Raw genomic sequence first — 25,611 nt, forward strand, 5'->3', positions numbered from 1 at the left:
GGGCCACTGTGTGTAACAGGGCTACTGTGTATAACAGGGCTACTGTGTGTGTAACAGGGCCACTGTGTGTAACAGGGCCACTGTGTGTAACAGGGCTACTGTGTGTAACAGGGCCACTGTGTGTAACAGGGCTACTGTGTATAACAGGGCTACAGTGTATAACAGGGCTACTGTGTGTGTGTGTAACAGGGCCACTGTGTGTAACAGGGCCACTGTGTGTAACAGGGCCACTGTGTGTAACAGGGCCACTGTGTGTAACAGGGCAGGGCCACTGTGTGTAACAGGGCCACTGTGTGTAACAGGGCCACTGTGTGTAACAGGGCTACTGTGTGTGTGTGTGTAACAGGGCCACTGTGTGTAACAGGGCTACTGTGTGTAACAGGGCTACTGTGTGTAACAGGGCTACTGTGTGTAACAGGGCCACTGTGTGTAACAGGGCTACTGTGTGTAACAGGGCCACTGTGTGTAACAGGGCCACTGTGTGTAACAGGGCTACTGTGTGTAACAGGGCCACTGTGTGTAACAGGGCTACTGTGTGTGTGTGTGTGTAACAGGGCCACTGTGTGTAACAGGGCCACTGTGTGTAACAGGGCCACTGTGTGTAACAGGGCCACTGTGTGTAACAGGGCCACTGTGTGTAACAGGGCTACTGTGTGTGTGTGTAACAGGGCCACTGTGTGTAACAGGGCCACTGTGTGTAACAGGGCCACTGTGTGTAACAGGGCCACTGTGTGTAACAGGGCCACTGTGTGTAACAGGGCTACTGTGTGTAACAGGGCTACTGTGTGTAACAGGGCCACTGTGTGTAACAGGGCCACTGTGTGTAACAGGGCCACTGTGTGTAACAGGGCCACTGTGTGTAACAGGGCCACTGTGTGTAACAGGGCCACTGTGTGCAACAGGACCACTGTGTGTAACAGGGCTACTGTGTGTGTGTGTGTGTAACAGGGCCACTGTGTGTAACAGGGCTACTGTGTGTAACAGGGCCACTGTGTGTAACAGGGCCACTGTGTGTAACAGGGCTACTGTGTGTAACAGGGCTACTGTGTGTAACAGGGCTACTGTGTGTAACAGGGCCACTGTGTGTAACAGGGCCACTGTGTGTAACAGGGCCACTGTGTGTAACAGGGCTACTGTGTGTAACAGGGCCACTGTGTGTAACAGGGCTACTGTGTGTGTGTGTGTGTAACAGGGCTACTGTGTGTGTGTGTGTAACAGGGCCACTGTGTGTAACAGGGCCACTGTGTGTAACAGGGCCACTGTGTGTAACAAGGCTACTGTGTGTAACAGGGCCACTGTGTGTAACAGGGCCACTGTGTGTAACAGGGCCACTGTGTGTAACAGGGCCACTGTGTGTAACAGGGCTACTGTGTGTAACAGGGCCACTGTATGTAACAGGGCCACTGTGTGTAACAGGACCACTGTGTGTAACAGGGCCACTGTGTCTGCAGTGTTATTTGCATAAAACCTTTTTGGGAAAACAAGCACACAGTAGAAGCGGAGGAGGAGAAATGCAGAGAGGAGAGAGTCAGGAGAGGACAGGGAGTTGGTGTGCTCTCTCAGGGAGATTGTGTGTGAGGGACTGTGTGTTGTGTGCTCTCTCAGTGAGATTGCGTGTTCTCTATCTCCCTGAGAGAGAGCACACACACACACACACACACACACAAAGACAGTGAGCTTGTACCTCCGCTGTGCATTGCGTCAGTGTATCTTTTCTCTCTCTAGCTCCCCCTTCTTCTCCTTCAGTGTGGCATAGTGTCTAACCTTCATTACAGCCCTCCACTCAATCTCCTGATTCTCTGAGAGAAAAGATAACTCTCACACAGAGAGAGAGAGAGAGGGGGTGGAAGGGATGTGAGTGAAGGTAGTTAACTAACGATCCACAGTTAGCTAAGGTAGTGTGCAGTGTTGATCAGTACAGCAGAACAGATAGCACACACACTGCTACCCCGCCTGGGCCCCACTGCTAACCCCGCCTGGGCCCCACTGCTTCCCTGCCTGGGCCACACTGCTATCCCCGCCTGGGCCCCACTGCTTCCCCGCCTGGGCCCCACTGCTTCCCCGCCTGGGCCCCACTGCTTCCCCGTCTGGGCCCCACTGCTTCCCTGCCTGGGCCCCACTGCTTCCCTGCCTGGGCCCCACTGCTATCCCCGCCTGGGCCCCACTGCTTCCCTGCCTGGGCCACACTGCTTCCCTGCCTGGGCCACACTGCTTCCCTGCCTGGGCCCACACTGCTTCCCTGCCTGGGCAACACTGCTTCCCTGCCTGGGCCCCACTCCACTGATAACATTGTAGCTCCCAGGAAAATAACAGCCAAGTCAAACAAACCCTTTTCGCTGGTCTCAAATCACTACTGTTCAACCAGAGCAGAAACACAGAGCTTGTAGCCGTGAGAGGTTCTCCGGGACCGGGCCACATGTAGCCGTGAGAGGTTCTCCGGGACCGGGCCACATGTAGCCGTGAGAGGTTCTCCGGGACCGGGCCACATGTAGCCGTGAGAGGTTCTCCGGGACCGGGCCACATGTAGCCGTGAGAGGTTCTCCGGGACCGGGCCACATGTAGCCGTGAGAGGTTCTCCGGGACTGGGCCACAGGTAGCCGTGACGAGGAGTGCGCCATCTGTTACGAGGAGATGTTTGAAAATGTCTGTCTGTTGTCTAACAGGTGCATCCAGTCAACCAGGAGAGGCCAGATGGCTAGAACAGTAAAGGATGGGTTCAACCAGGAGGCCAGATGGCTAGAACAGTAGAGGATGGGTTCAACCAGGAGAGGCCAGATGGCTAGAACAGTAGAGGATGGGTTCAACTAGGAGGCCAGATGGCTAGAACAGTAAAGGATGGGTTCAACCAGGAGGCCAGATGGCTAGAACAGTAGAGGATGGGTTCAACCAGGAGAGGCCAGATGGCTAGAACAGTAGAGGATGGGTTCAACCAGGAGAGGCCAGATGGCTAGAACAGTAAAGGATGGGTTCAACCAGGAGAGGCCAGATGGCTAGAACAGTAGAGGATGGGTTCAACCAGGAGAGGCCAGATGGCTAGAACAGTAAAGGATGGGTTCAACCAGGAGGCCAGATGGCTAGAACAGTAAAGGATGGGTTCAACCAGGAGAGGCCAGATGGCTAGAACAGTAAAGGATGGGTTCAACCAGCAGGCCAGATGGCTAGAACAGTAAAGGATGGGTTCAACTAGGAGAGGCCAGATGGCTAGAACAGTAAAGGATGGGTTCAACCAGGAGGCCAGATGGCTGGAACAGTAAAGGATGGGTTCAACCAGGAGAGGCCAGATGGCTAGAACAGTAAAGGATGGGTTCAACCAGGAGAGGCCAGATGGCTGGAACAGTAGAGGATGGGTTCAACCAGGAGGCCAGATGGCTAGAACAGTAAAGGATGGGTTCAACCAGCAGGCCAGATGGCTAGAACAGTAAAGGATGGGTTCAACCAGGAGAGGCCAGATGGCTAGAACAGTAAAGGATGGGTTCAACCAGGAGGCCAGATGGCTAGAACAGTAGAGGATGGGTTCAACCAGGAGGCCAGATGGCTAGAACAGTAAAGGATGGGTTCAACTAGGAGAGGCCAGATGGCTAAAACAGTAAAGGATGGGTTCAACCAGGAGGCCAGATGGCTAGAACAGTAAAGGATGGGTTCAACCAGGAGGCCAGATGGCTAGAACAGTAAAGGATGGGTTCAACCAGGAGGCCAGATGGCTAGAACAGTAAAGGATGGGTTCAACCAGGAGGCCAGATGGCCAGAACAGTAAAGGATGGGTTCAACCAGGAGGCCAGATGGCTAGAACAGTAAAGGATGGGTTCAACTAGGAGAGGCCAGATGGCTAGAACAGTAAAGGATGGGTTCAACTAGGAGAGGCCAGATGGCTAGAACAGTAAAGGATGGGTTCAACTAGGAGAGGCCAGATGGCTAGAACAGTAAAGGATGGGTTCAACTAGGAGAGGCCAGATGGCTAGAACAGTAAAGGATGGGTTCAACCAGGAGGCCAGATGGCCAGAACAGTAAAGGATGGGTTCAATGAAACGGGATAACAGCCCTGATCCAGTCATGATGTGTTTCTCCTACATTAGCTGGTGCAGTGAAGCCTGTAAATACAGGGAGGGAAAGCAATAACCAACGCCCTGCGGAGCACAGCACACACTTCAAACAGATCTCGGATTCCTCGTCTCTGCATATATTCTCAGGTCTGTTTTGGTGCAGCAGCAGCACTCTGAGAGATCAATCAGAGAGCCGGACTGACTTAATGGAGTCGGAGCAGAGCGGAGCGGCGAGGACCAGAGAGGTACGGAGCAGAGCAGAGCGGCGAGGACCAGAGCGGTACGGAGCAGAGCGGAGCGGCGAGGACCAGAGCGGTACGGAGCAGAAAGGTACGGAGCAGAAAGGTACGGAGCAGAGCAGAGCGGTACGGAGCAGACTAGAGCGGTACGGAGCAGAGCAGAGCGGTACGGAGCGGACTAGAGCGGTACAGAGCAGACCAGAGCGGTACGGAGCAGAGCAGAGCGGTACGGAGCGGACTAGAGCGGTACGGAGCAGACTAGAGCGGTACGGAGCAGAGCAGAGCGGTACGGAGCAGACTAGAGCGGTACGGAGCAGACTAGAGCGGTACGGAGCAGACTAGAGCGGTACGGAGCAGAGCAGAGCGGTACGGGGCAGAGCAGAGCGGTACGGAGCAGAGCAGAGCGGTACGGGGCAGAGCAGAGCGGTACGCAGCAGAGCAGAGCGGTACGGAGCAGACCAGAGCGGTACGGAGCAGAGCAGAGCGGTACGGAGCAGACCAGAGCGGTACGGAGCAGACCAGAGCGGTGATGAGCAGACTAGAGCGGTGCGGAGCAGACTAGAGCGGCACGGAGCAGAGCAGAGCGGAACGGAGCAGACTAGAGCGGTACGGAGCAGACCAGAGCGGTACGGAGCAGACTAGAGCGGTACGGAGCAGACCAGAGCGGTACGGAGCAGAGCAGAGCGGTACGGAGCAGACTAGAGCGGTACGGAGCAGACCAGAGCGGTACGGAGCAGACTAGAGCGGTGCGGGCAGACTAGAGCGGTACGGAGCAGAGCAGAGCGGCACGGAGCAGAGCAGAGCGTGCACGGAGCAGACTAGAGCGGTACGGAGCAGAGCAGAGCGTGCGGAGCAGACTAGAGCGGTGCGGAGCAGAGCAGAGCGGTACGGAGCAGACTAGAGCGGTACGGAGCAGACTAGAGCGGTACGGAGCAGAGCAGAGCGGTACGGAGCAGACTAGAGCGGTACGGAGCAGAGCAGAGCGGTACGGAGCAGACTAGAGCGGTACGGAGCAGAGCAGAGCGGTACGGGACAGACCAGAGCGGTACGGAGCAGACTAGAGTGGTACGGAGCAGACTAGAGCGGTACGGAGCAGACTAGAGCGGTACGGAACAGACTAGAGCGGTACGGAGCAGAACAGAGCGGTACGGGACAGACCAGAGCGGTACGGAGCAGACTAGAGCGGTACGGAGCAGAGCAGAGCGGTACGGAGCAGACTAGAGCGGTACGGAGCAGACTAGAGCGGTACGGAGCAGTTAGTAATTTTTACCTAATTTTGCTACACCAGTCTTACAATGTGTAATACCGGTTCCAATAACAAACAGACCCCACCTCTAAACACCAGGATGAGGCAGATATACAGGGGACATGACCTCAGTGTAACTATACCCTGCAGGGAGGGAGAAAGGGAGCACTTCGGGTTGTGCATTCCTGAGCACCTCAAACCAACAAAGGAATTCCCACACCAACAATCCTGCTCCTGTTAAATGAGGACCAACCAATCCTGCTCCTGTTAAATGAGGACCAACCAATCCTGCTCCTGTTAAATGAGGACCAACCAATCCTGCTCCTGTTAAATGAGGACCAACCAATCCTGCTATAGTTAGTCTCATTTCACAGAGCCTCCAGACTGTTATAGCACAGAACATTATAGTGGGCCTGACGGGGCAACAGAACATTATAGTGGGCCTGACGGGGCAACAGAATATTATAGTGGGCCTGACGGGGGAACAGAACATTATAGTGGGCCTGACGGGGCAACAGAATATTATACTGGGCCTGACGGGGCAACAGAACATTATAGTGGGCCTGACGGGGCAACAGAACATTATAGTGGGCCTGACGGGGCAACAGAATATTATAGTGGGCCTGACGGGGCAACAGAATATTATAGTGGGCCTGACGGGGAAACAGAACATTATAGTGGGCCTGACGGGGCAACAGAACATTATAGTGGGCCTGACGGGGCAACAGAATATTATAGTGGGCCTGACGGGGCAACAGAACATTATAGTGGGCCTGACGGGGCAACAGAACATTATAGTGGGCCTGACGGGGCAACATAACATTATAGTGGGCCTGACGGGGCAACAGAACATTATAGTGGGCCTGACGGGGCAACAGAACATTATAGTGGGCCTGACGGAGCAAGAGAACATTATAGTGGGCCTGACGGAGCAAGAGAACATTATAGTGGGCCTGACGGGGCAACAGAATATTATAGTGGGCCTGACGGGGCAACAGAAAATTATAGTGGGCCTGACGGGGCAACAGAACATTATAGTGGGCCTGACGGGGCAACAGAATATTATAGTGGGCCTGACGGGGCAACAGAACATTATAGTGGGCCTGACGGGGCAACAGAATATTATAGTGGGCCTGACGGGGCAACAGAATATTATAGTGGGCCTGACGGGGCAACAGAATATTATAGTGGGCCTGACGGGGCAACAGAATATTATAGTGGGCCTGACGGGCAACAGAACATTATAGTGGGCCTGACGGGCAACAGAACATTATAGTGGGCCTGACGGGCAACAGAACATTATAGTGGGCCTGACGGGCAACAGAATATTATAGTGGGCCTGACGGGCAACAGAATATTATAGTGGGCCTGACGGGGCAACAGAATATTATAGTGGGCCTGACGGGGCACCAGAATATTATAGTGGGCCTGACGGGGCACCAGAACATTATAGTGGGCCTGACGGGGCACCAGAACATTATAGTGGGCCTGACGGGGCACCAGAACATTATAGTGGGCCTGACGGAGCAAGAGAACATTATAGTGGGCCTGACGGGGCACCAGAATATTATAGTGGGCCTGACGGGGCAACAGAATATTATAGTGGGCCTGACGGGGCAACAGAACATTACAGTTGGCCTGACGGGGCACCAGAACATTACAGTGGGTCTGACGGGGCAACAGAACATTATAGTGGGCCTGACGGGGAAACAGAACATTATAGTGGGCCTGACGGGGCAACAGAATATTATAGTGGGCCTGACGGGGCAACAGAATATTATAGTGGGCCTGACGGGGAAACAGAACATTATAATGGGCCTGACGGGGAAACAGAACATTATAGTGGGCCTGACGAGGCAACAGAACATTACACTGGGCCTGACGGGGCAACAGAATATTATAGTGGGCCTGACGGGGAAACAGAACATTATAATGGGCCTGACGGGGAAACAGAACATTATAGTGGGCCTGACGGGGCAACAGAACATTATAGTGGACCTGACGGGGCAACAGAACATTAGTGGGCCTGACGAGGCAACAGAACTTTAGTGGGCCTGACGGGGCAACAGAACATTAAAGTGGGCCTGAAGGGGCAACAGAACATTAAAGTGGGCCTGACGAGGCAACAGAACATTAGTGGGCCTGACGGGGCAACAGAACATTACAGTTGGCCTGACGGGGCAACAGAACATTAGTGGGCCTGACGGGGCAACAGAACATTACAGTTGGCCTGACGGGGCAACAGAACATTACAGTGGGCCTGACGGGGCAACAGAACATTACAGTTGGCCTGACGGGGCAACAGAACATTACAGTTGGCCTGACGGGGCAACAGAACATTACAGTTGGCCTGACGGGGCAACAGAACATTAGTGGGCCTGACGGGGCAACAGAACATTACAGTTGGCCTGACGGGGCAACAGAACATTACAGTTGGCCTGACGGGGCAACAGAACATTACAGTTGGCCTGACGGGGCAACAGAACATTACAGTTGGCCTGACGGGGCAACAGAACATTACAGTTGGCCTGACGGGGCAACAGAACTTTAGTGGGCCTGACGGGGCAACAGAACATTAAAGTGGGCCTGAAGGGGCAACAGAACATTAAAGTGGGCCTGACGAGGCAACAGAACATTACAGTGGGTCTGACGGGGAAACAGAACATTACAGTGGGCCTGACGGGGCACCAGAACATTATAGTGGGCCTGACGGGGCAACAGAATATTATAGTGGGCCTGACGGGGCAACATAACATTACAGTGGGCCTGACGGGGCAACAGAATATTATAGTGGGCCTGACGGGGCAACAGAACATTAGTGGGCCTGACGGGGCAACAGAACATTACAGTTGGCCTGACGGGGCAACAGAACATTACAGTGGGCCTGACGGGGCAACAGAACATTACAGTTGGCCTGACGGGGCAACAGAACATTACAGTTGGCCTGACGGGGCAACAGAACATTACAGTTGGCCTGACGGGGCAACAGAACATTACAGTTGGCCTGACGGGGCAACAGAACATTAGTGGGCCTGACGGGGCAACAGAACATTACAGTTGGCCTGACGGGGCAACAGAACATTACAGTTGGCCTGACGGGGCAACAGAACATTACAGTTGGCCTGACGGGGCAACAGAACATTACAGTTGGCCTGACGGGGCAACAGAACATTACAGTTGGCCTGACGGGGCAACAGAACATTACAGTTGGCCTGACGGGCAACAGAACATTACAGTTGGCCTGACGGGCAACAGAACATTACAGTTGGCCTGACGGGGCAACAGAACATTACAGTTGGCCTGACGGGGCAACAGAACTTTAGTGGGCCTGACGGGGCAACAGAACATTAAAGTGGGCCTGAAGGGGCAACAGAACATTAAAGTGGGCCTGACGAGGCAACAGAACATTACAGTGGGTCTGACGGGGAAACAGAACATTACAGTGGGCCTGACGGGGCAACAGAATATTATAGTGGGCCTGACGGGGCAACAGAACATTAGTGGGCCTGACGGGGCAACAGAACATTACAGTTGGCCTGACGGGGCAACAGAACATTACAGTGGGCCTGACGGGGCAACAGAACATTACAGTTGGCCTGACGGGGCAACAGAACATTACAGTTGGCCTGACGGGGCAACAGAACATTACAGTTGGCCTGACGGGGCAACAGAACATTACAGTTGGCCTGACGGGGCAACAGAACATTAGTGGGCCTGACGGGGCAACAGAACATTACAGTTGGCCTGACGGGGCAACAGAACATTACAGTTGGCCTGACGGGGCAACAGAACATTACAGTTGGCCTGACGGGGCAACAGAACATTACAGTTGGCCTGACGGGGCAACAGAACATTACAGTGGGCCTGACGGGGCAACAGAACATTACAGTTGGCCTGACGGGGCAACAGAACATTACAGTTGGCCTGACGGGGCAACAGAACATTACAGTGGGCCTGACGGGGCAACAGAACATTACAGTGGGCCTGACGGGGCAACAGAACATTACAGTGGGCCTGACGGGGCAACAGAACATTACAGTTGGCCTGACGGGGCAACAGAACATTACATTGGGCGAGCTTCTTGTTGTGCAGCTCAAGGTGGAGGCCTAGGCTACATACAGTTCAGTCAAGAGTGCATCAACTTCAACTCTCATTCCTCCTCCCTTCACCCCATTGCCTCATCTTACTGAGAAGAGACAACATTTGTGATGAGCTGAACTGTACAGGATTACGAGACACAGACAGACAGTCAGACAGTCAGTCAGACAGTCAGTCAGTCAGTCAGACAGTCAGACAGACAGTCAGAGACAGACACAGACACAGACAGACACACCTCTCTCTGAATGGTTTGGTTAGTTAGAACAGAACCTGTTACCATATTAACATACAGTATCAGACAGACAGACAGACAGACAGACAGACAGACAGACACCTCTCTCTCTGAATGGTTTGGTTAGTTAGAACAGAACCTGTTACCATATTAACATACAGTATCAGTCGGTTCTGTGCTGTGACACACCCTTACATGTCTCTGAGAGTGATGACGCAGTAACTGTTCTGATGCATGTTTGCACTAGCGGGGAGTGTGGAAATATGTGTGTCTGTGAAAGAAACCTCCCCAGCACGGTTCTAATCCAATCAGAAACCTCCCCAGCACAGTTCTAATCCAATCAGAAACCTCCCCAGCACAGTTCTAATCCAATCAGAAACCTCCCCAGCCTCAGTTCTAATCCAATCAGAAACCTCCCCAGCCTCAGTTCTAATCCAATCAGAAACCTCCCCGGCACAGTTCTAATCCAATCAGAAACCTCCCCAGCCTCAGTTCTAATCCAATCAGAAACCTCCCCAGCACAGTACTAATCTAATCAGAAACCTCCCTAACACAGTTCTAATCCAATCAGAAACCTCCCCAGCCTCAGTTCTAATCAGAAACCTCCCCAGCGCAGTTCTAATCCAATCAGAAACCTCCCCAGCACAGTTCTAATCTAATCAGAAACCTCCCCAGCACAGTTCTAATCAGAAACCTCCTCAGCACAGTTCTAATCCAATCAGAAACCTCCCCAGCCTCAGGACAGATTCTTAGTGACTTAGTGTTCTATTCCAGCAGAATGAACCTACATCCCAAAAGGCACCCTATTCCCTATATAGTGCACTACTTCTGACCAGGGTCCATAGGGTACTGCATCACTCCCATCTATCCTGTCTCTCTCTACCGCCATCCATCTTCCCCCTGTCTGTCCATCCACCCTGCATCTGTCTCCATCTCCCTCTGTCTCTCCCTCCACATCTCTGTCCATCCACCCTGCATCTGTCTCCATCTCCCTGTCTCTCCCTCCACTGCTCTGTCCATCCACCCTGCATCTGTCTCCATCTTCCTCTGTCTCTCCCTCCACATCTCTGTCCATCCACCCTGCATCTGTCTCCATCTCCCTCGGTCTCTCCCTCCACATCTCTGTCCAGCCTCTCACCTCTATATGGCACCGACAGTGTCTCTCCCAGACCATCAGGTCGTTTAGCAGGACACAGAGAGACCTCATTAAGCCCTACAATGTACTCTGCTGCCAACTGGGACACACACACACACACACACACACACACCTTGATAAGGAGAAGACCAGAGCTACAACACACCAGAAGATATGTTCCCAGGGCTGTGACGACATGTTCCCAGGGCTGTGACGATATGTTCCCAGGGCTGTGACGATATGTTCCCAGGGCTGTGACGATATGTTCCCAGGGCTGTGACGACATGTTCCCAGGGCTGTGACGACATGTTCCCAGGGCTGTGACGACATGTTCCCAGGGCTGTGACGATATGTTCCCAGGGCTGTGACGACATGTTCCCAGGGCTGTGACGACATGTTCCCAGGGCTGTGACGACATGTTCCCAGGGCTGTGACGACATGTTCCCAGGGCTATGACGATGTGTTTTTGTTTACAGTATGAAGACTGAGGCCTGTTTTCCATTACACTGATTGAACAAGCTCCCTCCTCCCTCCTCCCTGCTTCTGCCTCCCTCCTCCCTGCTTCCTCCTCCCTCCTCCCTGCTTCCTCCTCCCTCCTCCTTCCTCCCTCCTCCCTGCTTCTTCCTCCCTCCTCCCCTGCTTCTTCCTCCCTCCTCCCTGCTTCCTGCTCCCTCCTCCCCTGCTTCTTCCTCCTCCTCCCTGCTTCCTCCTCCCTGCTTCTTCCTCCCTCCTCCCTGCTTCTTCCACCCTCCTCCCTGCTTCCTGCTTCTTCCTCCCTGCTTCTTCCTCCCTCCTCCCTGCTTCTTCCTCCCTGCTTCTTCCTCCCTCCTCCCTGCTTCTTCCTCCCTGCTTCTTCCTCCCTGCTTCTTCCTCCCTCCTCCCTGCTTATTCCTCCCTCCTCCCTGCTTCTTCCTCCCTCCTCCCTGCTCCTCCCTCAGGCTTCAAATTCTGATTAAAGCATTTTGGTAAACAGAAAACACACTGACAGGCCAAGGTCACACAACTCAAAATGGAAGCAAGTGGTAGCTGTCTATTTACCACCACAAACTGATGCTGGCACTAAGACTGTAAGACCGTAAGACCATAAGACTGTATAAGGCCACCAGCAAACAAGAAAATGCTCACCCAGAGGCGGCGCTCCTAGTGGGGACTTCGACACAGGGAAACAAATCAGTTTAACCTAATTTCTACCAGCATGTTACATGTACTGCAAGGAGAGGGAGAAGAAAGAAAAAAAAAAACTCAACATTCTTTAGTCCAAAGCTCTCCCTCGCCCTCCATTTGACAAATCTGACCATAATTCTATCCTCCTGATTCCTGCTTACAAGCAAAAACTAAAACAGGAAATACCAGTGACTCGCTCAATAGGGAAGTGGTCAGATGACGCAGATGCTAAGCTACAGGACTGTTTTTCTTTCACAGACTGGAACATGTTCCGGGATTCTTCCAATGGCATTGAGTAGAACCACATCAGTCACTGGCTTTATCAATAAGTGCATCGATGACGTCGTCCCCACAGTGACCGTACGTACATATCACAACCAGAAGCCATGGATTACAGGCAACAGCTCCACTGAGCTAAAGGGTAGAGCTGCCGATTTCAAGGAGCAGGACTCTGACCCGGACGCTTATTAACAAAACGCTATGCCCTCCGAACCATCAAACAGGCAAAGCGTCAATACAGGACTGAGATCGAATCACACTACACCGGCTCTGATGCTCGTCGGATGTGGCAAACTATTACAGACTACAAAGGGAAGCACACCATTACAGCCATGAGCTGCCCAGTGACACAAGTCTACCGGACAAGCTAAATTATATCTATGCTCGCTTCGAGCTATCCCAGACGATTGTGTGATCGCGCTAGCTGTAGCCGATGAGAGTAAGACCTTTAAACAGGTCAACATTCACAAGGCCAGACTGATTACCAGGATGTGCACTCTGAGCATGCGCTGACCAACTGGCAAGTGTCTTCACTATGACATTTTCAACCTGTTCCTGACGGAGTACCAACATGTTTCATGCAGACCACCATAGTCTCTGTGCCCAAGACCACCAAGGTAACCTGCCTAAATGACTACCGACCTGTAGCCACGTTATGGCTCAACATCACCATCCCAGAAACCCAAGGGCCACTCCAATTTGCATACCTCCCCAACAGGTCCACAGATGATGCAATCTCCATTACACTGCCCTTTCCTACCTGGACAAAAGGAACACCTACATGAGAATGCTACTCAAATCAAAATGTCTTTAGGTCACATGCGCCGAATACAACAGGTGTAGTAGACCTCACAGTGAAATGCTGAATACAACAGGTGTGTAGACCTCACAGTGAAATGCTGAATACAACAGGTGTGGTAGACCTCACAGTGAAATGCTGAATACAACAGGTGTGGTAGACCTCACAGTGAAATGCTGAATACAACAGGTGTAGGTAGACCTCACAGTGAAATGCTGAATACAACAGGTGTAGGTAGACCTCACAGTGAAATGCTGAATACAACAGGTGTAGGTAGACCTCACAGTGAAATGCTGAATACAACAGGTGTAGGTAGACCTCACAGTGAAATGCTGAATACAACAGGTGTAGGTAGACCTCACAGTGAAATGCTGAATACAACAGGTGTAGTAGACCTCACAGTGAAATGCTGAATACAACAGGTGTAGTAGACCTCACAGTGAAATGCTGAATACAACAGGTGTAGTAGACCTCACAGTGAAATGCTGAATACAACAGGTGTAGTAGACCTCACAGTGAAATGCTGAATACAACAGGTGTAGTAGACCTCACAGTGAAATGCTGAATATAACAGGTGTAGTAGACCTCACAGTGAAATGCTGAATACAACAGGTGTAGTAGACCCACTCACCCTCGCGGGGGCAGGGGGGCCGACTCACCCTAGCGGGGGCAGGGGGTGTAGTAACCCTCAGTGGGGGCAGGGTGTAGTAGACTCACCTCGCGGGGCAGGGGGCCCGACTCACCCTCGCGGGGGCAGGGGGGCCCGACTCACCCTCGCGGGGGCAGGGGGACCGACTCACCCTCGCGGGGTCAGGGGGACCGACTCACCCTCGCGGGGTCAGGGGGACAGACTCACCCTCGCGGGGTCAGGGGGCAGACTCCTCGCAGGTCAGGGGCAACACTCCCCTCGGGGGTCAGGGGCTCCCCCTCGCGGGGTCAGGGGACCGACTCACCCTCGCGGGGTCAGGGGGACAGACTCACCCTGAAATGCGGGGTCAGGGGACAGACTCACCCTCGCGGGGTCAGGGGGACAGACTCACCCTCGCGGGGTCAGGGGGACAGACTCACCCTCGCGGGGTCAGGGGGACAGACTCACCCTCGCGGGGTCAGGGGGACAGACTCACCCTCGCGGGGTCAGGGGTAGACTCACCCTGAAATGCGGGGTCAGAGGGGCCCGACTCACCTCGCGCAGAGGGGTCAGAGGGGCCGACTCCCCTCGCGGGGTCAGAGGGCCCGACTCACCTAGCGGGGTCAGAGGGGCCGACTCCTCGCGGGGTCAGAGGGGCCGACTCCCCTCGCGGGGTCAGAGGGGCCGACTCCCCTCGCGGGGTCAGAGGGGCCGACTCCCCTCGCGGGGTCAGAGGGGCCGACTCCCCTCGCGGGGTCAGAGGGGCCGACTCCCCTCGCGGGGTCAGAGGGGCCGACTCCCCTCGCGGGGTCAGAGGGGCCGACTCCCCTCGCGGGGTCAGAGGGGCCGACTCCCCTCGCGGGGTCAGAGGGGCCGACTCCCCTCGCGGGGTCAGAGGGGCCGACTCCCCTCGAAGATTAAACATTTTTAAAATGTCAGCTATTCTGCGTTGCATTCATCCGCTGTCTGCGCTGCAACTCTCCTGATAGACGCTAAAGCAGATTTATAAAACGGCTGACCTCCTTATTCCAGGAGACAATGAATGACAGCATCTCAAATGGTATCCTAGACTCTATATAGGGCACTACTGTTGACCCCGTAGGGCACTACTGTTGACCCCCCGTAGGGCACTACTGTTGACCCCCGATAGGGAACTACTGTTGACCCCCCGATAGGGCACTACTGTTGACCCGTGGCCCCCGTAGGCACTACTGTTGACCCGTGGCCCCCGTAGGGCACTACTGTTGACCCCCCGTAGGGCACTACTGTTGACCCCCCGTAGGGCACTACTGACTGACCCCCGTAGGGCACTACTGACTGACCCCCGATAGGGCACTACTGCTGGACCCCGTAGGGCACTACTGTTGACCCGTGGCCCCGTAGGCACTACTGTTGACCCGTGGCCCCGTAGGGCACTACTGCTGACCCCCAATAGGGCACTACTTTTGACCCGTGGCCCCGTCAGGGCACTACTGTTGACCCGTGGCCCCAGAGGGCACTACTGTTGACCCGTGGCCCCGAGGGCACTACTGTTGACCCCCAATAGGGCACTACTTTTGACCCGTGGCCCCGTAGGGGTCACTACTGTTGACCCCCAATAGGGAACTACTGTTGACCCGTGGCCCCGTAGGGCACTACTGTTGACCCCCAATAGGGAACTACTGTTGACCCGTGGCCCCGTGGGCACTACTGTTGACCCCCAATAGGGAACTACTGTTGACCCCTGGCCCCGTAGGGCACTACTGTTGACCCCCCATAGGGAACTACTGTTGACCTGTGGCCCCGTAGGACACTACTGTTGACCCCCAATAGGGCACTACTTTTGACCCGTGGCCCCGTAGGGCACTACTGTTGACCCGTGGCCCCGTAGGGGCACTACTGTTGACCCGTGGCCCCGTAGGGCACTACTGTTGACCCCCAATAGGGCACTACTTTTGACCCGTGGCCCCGTAGGGCACTACTGTTGACCCGTGGCCCCGTAGGGCACTACTGTTGACCCGTGGCCCCGTGAGGGCACTACTGTTGACCCCCAATAGGGCACTACTTTTGACCCGTGGCCCCGTAGGGCACTACTGTTGACCCCCAATAGGGAACTACTGTTGACCCGTGGCCCCCGTAGGGCACTACTGTTGACCCCCCAATAGGGAACTACTGTTGACCCGTGGCCCCCGTAGGGCACTACTGTTGACCCCCCCCGTAGGGAACTACTGTTGACCCCTGGCCCCGTAGGGCACTACTGTTGACCCCCGATAGGGAACTACTGTTGACCTGTGGCCCCGTGAGGACACTACTGTTGACCCCCCAATAGGGCACTACTTTTGACCCGTGGCCCCCGTAGGGCACTACTGTTGACCCGTGGCCCCCGTAGGGCACTACTGTTGACCCGTGGCCCCCGTAGGGCACTACTGTTGACCCCCCAATAGGGCACTACTTTTGACCCGTGGCCCCCGTAGGGCACTACTGTTGACCCCCCAATAGGGAACTACTGTTGAACCGTGGCCCCCGTAGGGCACTACTGTTGACCCCCCAATAGGGAACTACTGTTGACCCGTGGCCCCCGTAGGGCACTACTGTTGACCCCCCAATAGGGAACTACTGTTGACCCCTGGCCCCCGTAGGGCACTACTGTTGACCCCCCGATAGGGAACTACTGTTGACCTGTGGCCCCCGTAGGACACTACTGTTGACCCCCCAATAGGGCACTACTGTTGACCCGTGACGTCAGGAATGCACAATGTAACAACAGAAGTGGAGGAGTCACAGTGTTTCTGTAACTAAAGAGGAACAGACTGACTGGCAATGGAAGTGAAAGAGGAACAAAGAAAGTACAGAGAAATTACCAACAGGGTAAAACCAGTCGAAATCATTACGCCCCAGTCTGAATCAGTACGCCCCAGTCTGAATCAGTACGCCCCAGTCTGAATCAGTACGCCCCAGTCTGAATCAGTACGCCCCAGTCTGAATCAGTACGGATGTGTGAAAGAGTATATGTTTTAATTGAAATTACCAAAATGTCTCCCTTTCACCAGATCCGAATATTTCCGCATGAACGAGTGTATTTTCATAGGCTACCGAATCTATGCTACAAAACCTATGCTACAAAACCTATGCTACAAAACCTATGCTACAAAACCTATGCTTCAAAACCTATGCTACAAAATCTATGCTACAAAATCTAATGTTATGTCGCTATGAAGTCATGTATTTTAGGCCGTGGCCTGAAGGACAGCTACGTGATGTCATGAAAAACAGCAAGCAGACACATGGAGTCTTTTATAACAGAAAGTAAAACAGACAGATCCCGATGACTTCACAGTTTCCCTTCCAAAAAAATCCCCACGGGGAAACTTGATGTATGCTTATCACCTATCAACATAAAGGATTAGCGCGGGGCTACAAGATCAGAGGAAGTGATGACACCAAGGCTTCACTTAACCATACGACAATCACTATTCCATTAAAAAAGGAACAGAATATTAAATATTGACCAGCCTTTATGTTCAATAAAATTTTTAAAAAAGATACAAAAATACATTCATTCATAACCATTCAAATGGATAGGCTTATTACCCAGAGTGCAGCAGTATAGATTTTTGGGTTAAATAATGAGCAATAATTCCCAATAGCAGTCCACTTGCCCCCCCCAATAGCAGTCCACTTGCCCCCCAATAGCAGTCCACTTGCCCCCCCCAATAGCAGTACACTTGCCCCCCCAGTCCACTTGCCCCCCCCAATAGCAGTACACTTGCCCCCCCCAATAGCAGTCCACTTGCCCCCCCAATAGCAGTCCACTTGCCCCCCCCAATAGCAGTCCACTTGCCCCCAATAGCAGTACACTTGCCCCCCCAGTCCAATAGCAGTACACTTGCCCCCCCCCAATAGCAGCTGCTGCAAGCAGTTCTTGTGATGCAAGAAACTGCAGAGAAACACTTCCCTCCCAGATAACAGCTAGTAGCAGGAGACACACTGTCCCAAATCCTTCCCAAGCCAGGCCCTGTGATACCCAAAGCCTTCCCAAGCCTGGCCCTGTGATACCCAAAGCCTTCCCAAGCCTGGCCCTGTGATACCCAAAGCCTTCCCAAGCCTGGCCCTGTGATACCCAAATCCTTCCCAAGCCAGGCCCTGTGATACCCAAATCCTTCCCAAGCCTGGCCCTGTCATACCCAAATCCTTCCCAAGCCTGGCCCTGTCATACCCAAATCCTTCCCAAGCCAGGCCCTGTGATACCCAAATCCTTCCCAAGCCAGGCCCTGTGATACCCAAATCCTTCCCAAGCCTGGCCCTGTCATACCCAAATCCTTCCCAAGCCTGGCCCTGTGATACCCAAATCCTTCCCAAGCCTGGCCCTGTGATACCCAAAGCCTTCCCAAGCCAGGCCCCTGTGATACCCAAAGCCTTCCCAGTGTAGCACCAGCAGCATGTTGTTCATAGCTGGCTCAGTCAGTCGTATAGCGCATGGCTTGTTGACTTTGCTCTGATTCAATACATCTTTATCTCATCATAACCCAAGCCTGATATAGCACACTGATATAACACACAGACACACCTTTGTCTGTAAGGAACAATATCACCACACACACACACACACACCATAACTAGGAGCAGAACCAGGGCCAGAAGGTCATCTGTTCTTCTGTCCAATGCAGCACGAGTCCAGACAGGTGACATGTTTCTCTTCTGATCAGTACATGGTTCCCATTCTGTACAGTCTCTGGCTAGCTAGACCTACTTCAGAAAAATACAAGGTAGATTCCCATTCTGTACAGTCTCTGTCTAGCTAGACCTACTCCAGAAAACTACAAGGTAGGTTCTCATTCTGTACAGTCTCTGTCTAGCTAGACCTACTCCAGAAAAATACAAGGTCGGCCAATATAAAAGCATGATTTCTTTCCAGAGTGAATTGGCTTAATGTCATTGTAGAAAGGGATTGTTTTACAGGTAACTTTACAGGTAACTGCCAAACTAAGAACGGGACACCAACAAGTGTTTTGATAGGCCGTCGGGCCACCATGATTCTGGAATTTAAATTGGAGGGATGTGACACCATTCTCCCACTAGAATGTCCATTATTTGGCGTGATGATGAGGATGATGATGAGGACGGTGGTGACAAAACGCTGTCTCAGGCGCCGAATCCAAAATCTCCCACAAGAGTGCAATTGCGTTGAAATCCGGTGACGGAGACGGCCCATGGCAATAGTGTTCGCATCGTTTTCATACTCATCAAACCACTCAGTGACCACTCGTTTCCTGTGGACGTTGTCATCCTAGCCTGCCATGGTAGCCTAAATAATAATAACAACAAACCACTCAGTGACCACTCGTTTCCTGTGGACGTTGTCATCCTAGCCTGCCATGGTAGCCTAAATAATAATAACAACAAACCACTCAGTGACCACTCGTTTCCTGTGGACGTTGTCATCCTAGCCTGCCATGGTAGCCTAAATAATAACAACAACAAACCACTCAGTGACCACTCGTTTCCTGTGGACGTTGTCATCCTAGCCTGCCATGGTAGCCTAAATAATAACAACAACAAACCACTCAGTGACCACTGTTTCCTGTGGACGTTGTCATCCTAGCCTGCCATGGTAGCCTAAATAATAACAACAACAAACCACTCAGTGACCACTCGTTCCTGTGGACGTTGTCATCCTAGCCTGCCATGGTAGCCTAAATAATAACAACAACAAACCACTCAGTGACCACTCGTTTCCTGTGGACGTTGTCATCCTAGCCTGCCATGGTAGCCTAAATAATAACAACAACAAACCACTCAGTGACCACTCGTTTCCTGTGGACGTTGTCATCCTAGCCTGCCATGGTAGCCTAAATAATAACAACAACAAACCACTCAGTGACCACTCGTTTCCTGTGGACGTTGTCATCCTAGCCTGCCATGGTAGCCTAAATAATAACAACAACAAACCACTCAGTGACCACTCGTTTCCTGTGGACGTTGTCATCCTAGCCTGCCATGGTAGCCTAAATAATAACAACAACAAACCACTCAGTGACCACTCGTTTCCTGTGGACGTTGTCATCCTAGCCTGCCATGGTAGCCTAAATAATAACAACAATAATAATGGCCTCTGTCCACAGCATTTGTATTCATGCTGGGATATTAAGTACTTCATTAACTCTGGAACAACACCGGTGTGGAAGCCTCCGGTTTCAATATGCTTTATATCCCTCATTTACCCCCAAGTGTTTCCTTTCTATTTGGCAGCTACCTGTTAAGCCATGTCTAGTACCAGACTCTCAAAACCAGGCGGTTCTTGATTCCCTGCTTTTTCTCCTTGTGAGAAAACACATGATGGTCGATGAGGTCTGAGATCAAATGAATGATCATTGTGTTGTTATATTGACAGGAAGACTCGAGAAGCATGTTGCGTCCAGGCCAGTCCCACTCTGACCCTGGCTTAGAACGGTAGGTAGATAGGCAGATAGGACCCGCCTGCTTACAGCTGCACTAGGGTCAGACGGGGCTTTCCTGTGTATTTTAAGACACCGTGGAGCCGGCGAGAGAGCTATGGCTCGGGAAAATGTACCTCAATCCAGGAATTATAAATAGGTTGTACTCCAAACTGTCCCATTTCCCCAACTGTTACACTGAGAAGATTGCACGACTGCTAGTTTAAGGTAAACTGCCTTTTTCGTCCTCATTCTAGCTAGCAGTAGCAACACACTACCACAGCAGCCATTATGGAGTACAACGCAAGACTCATCCCTGGACTGAGGTACATTTTCTGAGCCATTGCTCTTTCGCTGGCTCCTTCGTGTCTTAAAGCCAAATTATGGGCATTCCTGGCATCTGCATTGGCCGTACAATGTTTACTGCGATGCGGCCTCAGGGCATTCATACCGCTTGCGCTTGGTGGAGCAAAGCTGTTGTCAAGAAGAGAGAGTTTGTGTTTATACAGGATGTCCCACCCTCACCTACCGTCAACCAATCATGTCAACGCAGACCTATACGGAGCACTCTACCTAAAAAAAAAAAAGTGGGAGGCGCACGGCAATAACGTAAGGAGATTGATTTGGCCTCCGCAAGCCCTCAGAATTGCGTCACACCCTCATTATGGAGCCTCCGGATCACATTGCCCGATCAAACACAAACCATGGCTATAAAGTCGCCTTTCCTTTCATCTCCGAACCACATTCTAAAGGGAGCTGAATGGTCAATCCGGTATCTGCAGTGAACGTACAGTATTTAACGGCGATGCGGCTTCCGTAGAGGTCAGAGAGTTCATACTTCTTTTGCGTCGGGCAGCGGTTAAACGCAATTGGTCTGCACCGTACCACGCGTAGTGATAACGGGCTAGTCTCTAAAGCCATCCAGCTCATTACAAGCAACTGGCTGAATGAAAAAAATACATTTTCTGAGATGTTGGCGTCCGTTTCCTGGTGTTTGACATCGGAGCTCAGCCAAGATGGCACGAAGTAAACAATTAGTTTGTTTTTTTAAATGCACCATTTTCCCACCTGCAGCTCCATCCCAAATCTCCCCATTTCCACCACAGCAAAATTAGCATTTAGGCTGTTTATATGTATTCCACACAAAATCAGAGTATAATGCTGTATGGATGTCAACTCTAATCAAATGTTCAGGTCATCGTCATCAAATCAACTGCATTACTGTTAAAAAACTACTTCGACTACCAACAATGACTTCTGTATGCTAACTATGCTAACAGTGTATACGAACAAGAGTTAGCATTTAGCATTTACTTTTTTTCTAAACCTGAAAATGGGGACAACTTCTAAAAATGTTATGCAGAGAAAAACAGCCAAATATATCCAAATCGGATTTTAGTAACCACATTGTGGGCCTGTTACAGAACATCAATCATGACAGATTTTTATTTTATTTTTTTTATCCAGTTTGTCAGATCAGATTTTGTTGAATCCAATCTGGAGTCCTTCTTCTATCCCCCACGGTCTGCCTTCCATTGACCACATCCATCCCCAATACCTCCCAGATCACAATCCAACAGTTCAAACTCATTGAAATCCCTTCACAAGGTATCATAAAGATGTTTTTTGTTTTTTTGTGAACTTGTTCTGATAGCCTTATCAAAAACACAGATCAAGCATAAATTTCCTTTAATTAAAAAAGGCGTCAATCCGTTCTTTGCAGTGACGATACTGCGTTTACTGTGTTACGGCCTCTGCAGAAGGAAGACCTCATACTTCCCATCGTGGAGCAGGAGCAGAGCTGTTGTCAAGGAAGTTGTCAAGGAAGTGAGTGTGTGTTTATACAGGATCTCCCGCCGCCACCTACCAATCATGTCAATGCGGAGCTATACAGAGCAGTAGCGATGTGTGGGTAAAAAAAAAATCACCAGGGAAACCAACCGATACAATTAAAAGCAGTTAGTTAGTACAACCTTGAAACCAACCGATATAATTAAAAGCAGTTAGTTAGTACAACCTTGTGATACTTGTGTTGTTTACTCTGTAACCCGTTAGTTGATATGCCTCGACACCGTGACAAACAGGCCTAAAAGGCAGAGACATTAAGAAGACACAGCGGCAGAATCAATTCAACCTTCGTTTCATCACAGAACCAGAGAGAGCAACATCTGTCCGGTAGAGTCCACAAAGCATTTTTTGCATGAAACAAAACAGTTATATGACCTACAGCGTGGTTTCGCAAGTTTTAATGTTCCCCACATTTTTCAGACTACTAATGATTTATAACCACGGAGAAAACAGGAGCTCCTTGTTACAGCACCACTTCAACATCTAAATCACCTCGGCTTAGTCTAATACAGGACAACTTAGATGCCAAAAATCTTTTAGTCCGATCAACGTTAAATATGACATGGCTCTGGTTGCGTGTCTGTGTAGAAAGAAACATGTTGACTCGCCCTGTGGAGAAATGCCATCCTCCTCTGTCATGTTGCCTAAACGTGTTGTACACAGTTAGTTTGTTGTTGTTCTAGGCTACCTGGCTACATTTTTCGCTCGCTAGCCTAACTTCCAGGCTAGCGAGTTAACATTAGCATGCTACATCTAGCTACATATTGAATTTCAATGATCTCAGGCCAGGGACACAATGAAAACATTTATGGTTGAATCAGAATAGCCCTAATAAAATCATTGGCTTTGTACAGAGAATTAAGTAAGTGCAAATCTCCATCCATGGCTAACTTAGGAAAAGGGGCAATTTTATCTAGCTAGCCACCGGAGGGCAACAACACAATGAGATGCAACAAAGGTTATTTTCTGTCAATAATGACATGTGGCTTGTGATTTGATTGGTCTGAAACCAAATTCCAACTGGCTTCCCTTGATACTTTTTTTTGTGTGCCAGGACTATTCACGACTATGAATTTTTTAATCATGGGAGGCTATATGCTCGCTGGCCTCCCTTGCATTCGAGACACATTAAGCCTCTTGGGATTTGAAGCACATTTATGAAAACACAGAGACAAAATATGAAATTATTTTGTGTTTTTTTTTTTTTTCTTGGTCAATTTTTGGGGGAAGCCTGGCTCCCATTGGCAACCATGAATACACGCCACTGATACTGAGCCCTCCACATTGTTACAACATTTGGGAGGCGCACAACTATGCGGTATGTAGCTTGATTTGGCCTCTGTAAGCCTCCGCAATTGCGTCACACCCTCTGTACGGAGCCTCCAGCAAGCATTGCCAGAGTAAGCATGAATTGGCTTTAACAGTGTTAGCGCACATTACCACAATTAACACAGTAGGCGATACACAAGCGATTTTAAAACGATACACTGGCGATACAAGGACGATTGATTCAGTACATTGTAACAAGCTTCCTATAAATAAAAAATACATTTATTTAAAAACACAGTCCATGTCGAATAGCCACAGTGCGAATTATTGACAAGACAAATGACAAGAAAATCGGATATGTTAATGTATCAGCCTAATGATACAATGTATCAGTCTAATGATACAATGTATCAGCCTAAAATGGTAGGAGAATGTAGCAGAAACGCAGAATGTTACAAAGCCATAAGAGGCTTGGAGTCTGTAGTTGAACATATAGGCAGCGTATGGGTTTACAGGGGAGTACGCAGTAATCCCGTGAGCTTCCCCCTCCGTGATTCCAAGTTAAACAAGAAAGACAACAGAAATACAATGCGTGTCCGATTCCGGACTACATTCCTACCTCAATATAGCCGGCCAACCCTGGAACTACGATGCCCAAAATAAGGATCGATATTGCGGAGACTCGAACCATCTTCTAAACTGATCTGCGCCGATATCACAGTCAAATTGTCCTCTTAAAGTCGACAGGATCAATTCCACGATTAACAAGAAGACGAAAAAATGTCCCGGAATGATATATAAATCTCTTCTGATGAGCGAAACTAGTCCTGCGCCGCTCGTTTGCCCCGAGATCGTCAGCGAAATGTAGCACACTAATGAGTGGGATAGGGAGGGAGGGAGTGTTCGTCCTGCCTCTTCTCTCTTTCTCCAGATCCCCCCCGGTCTAACGTTATAGAACACAGTGCGCCGCCAGGCGTCTGGCGAGAGTCCTACCGGATGTGAAGTCATTAGATTAGGCTTTATGTACATATGATACGGCTGTTGATATGGGCCTAAAGGATTTTGTATTGTTACATACAATGGAGATTTTAGCATGTACATTTTGGTGTGGGGTGGGGGGTGGGGGGGGGGGTGACACGTTTTAGATGCATCCCAGCAGAGCCTCAACACAACACCAAACAATACATGAATTGCACTATAACGGTGACAAACGGTGCACACAAACGGTTAGGGCCCTACATAAAGCTGATCCAACAGCAGAGCTTTCTTTTCAACACCATGGAGTGAATCGTTCACACTGATAACACCACTTCACCTTGGCTATCAGCGGAGCCTTGTCTGGCAGGGAAACAGTCCATTCAAGCCTCATTTACTGCCTTTAAAAACATAGCTGATATGGTTGACTTGCACAAATGTGGTTACTACTGACAATTGAGATACAAAATACGGCATAAGGGGACAATGAGCGGATGAGAGGCATCATTTTGATTAAGACATTAATGAGCTAAGACGGAGTTATTTGTAACTATTTGTTCAGCACTTTTGAAATGTACCGAGACAGAATTCAGAACACGGGCCATTCTTACAGTGTTCTCCCTGTACACCAAGTCAGAACCGTAGGATAAATGAAGAGGACATATAAAGCAGACAATGAAAGCGCTTACAATATTTGATGATTACATTTCTCTAAAGCAGACTATAGGCTACATGGCAAAACAGTAGGCTAATTTATGAGGGGGAAAAGAGGCCAAATTGTTAGGGTGAGGCACATGGCCTACTAACATATTACTACACAACATACACTTACTATTACTTTCTTAGTTACAGTACACATATCTCCCTGGCATATTACATCATTCATGCAGCAGCATACAATACATTTTCTGTTTGTTGCTCACTTGTCATCAAAGTCTGGCATTCTCTGGATATATGGCGCCTTCAAGACAACTGGAAACTCGGAGAAAACAAGGTTGAATCATGACGTCAGTGATCTTCAGGTCGGAACTCTAGAAAGAGGCCCGAGTTCCCGACTTGGAATTCTGAGTTCAAAACACATTTTCCCAGTCAGAGTTCCCTGTTGTCTTGAAATCACTGAAGTTTGACATTTCCCAGTTCCGAGATTCCAGTTTTTTTTTTTACGTGGCAAAAGTCCCGCTGGATTGTCAGCATGGCCAATGTATTCACCCTTTTCTGGCCCATGGTGTTAGATGTGAATGTTTAT

General features: G+C 50.8%; 1 protein-coding gene across 14 annotated transcripts in view; it reads right to left on the minus strand.

The window, feature by feature from the left end:
- Positions 1–24,326, minus strand: part of aplp2 (amyloid beta (A4) precursor-like protein 2) — a 223,915-nt gene extending 199,589 nt beyond the window's left edge. For 5 of the 14 annotated variants that reach the window (XM_065000629.1, XM_065000626.1, XM_065000633.1 and 2 more), the window contains exon 1: positions 24,010–24,324. In XM_065000629.1, the coding sequence (XP_064856701.1) occupies positions 24,010–24,081 (72 nt within the window). In that variant the 5' untranslated portion in view covers positions 24,082–24,324. Of the gene's footprint in view, positions 1–24,009 lie in introns of all 14 variants that reach the window. The other 9 variants (XM_065000635.1, XM_065000634.1, XM_065000632.1 and 6 more) reach the window with 4 other exon arrangements.
- Positions 24,327–25,611: the final 1,285 nt, after the last annotated feature.

This window comes from Oncorhynchus nerka, linkage group LG14 (genome assembly GCF_034236695.1).
Source record: "Oncorhynchus nerka isolate Pitt River linkage group LG14, Oner_Uvic_2.0, whole genome shotgun sequence".
Classification (NCBI taxonomy): domain Eukaryota; kingdom Metazoa; phylum Chordata; class Actinopteri; order Salmoniformes; family Salmonidae; genus Oncorhynchus; species Oncorhynchus nerka.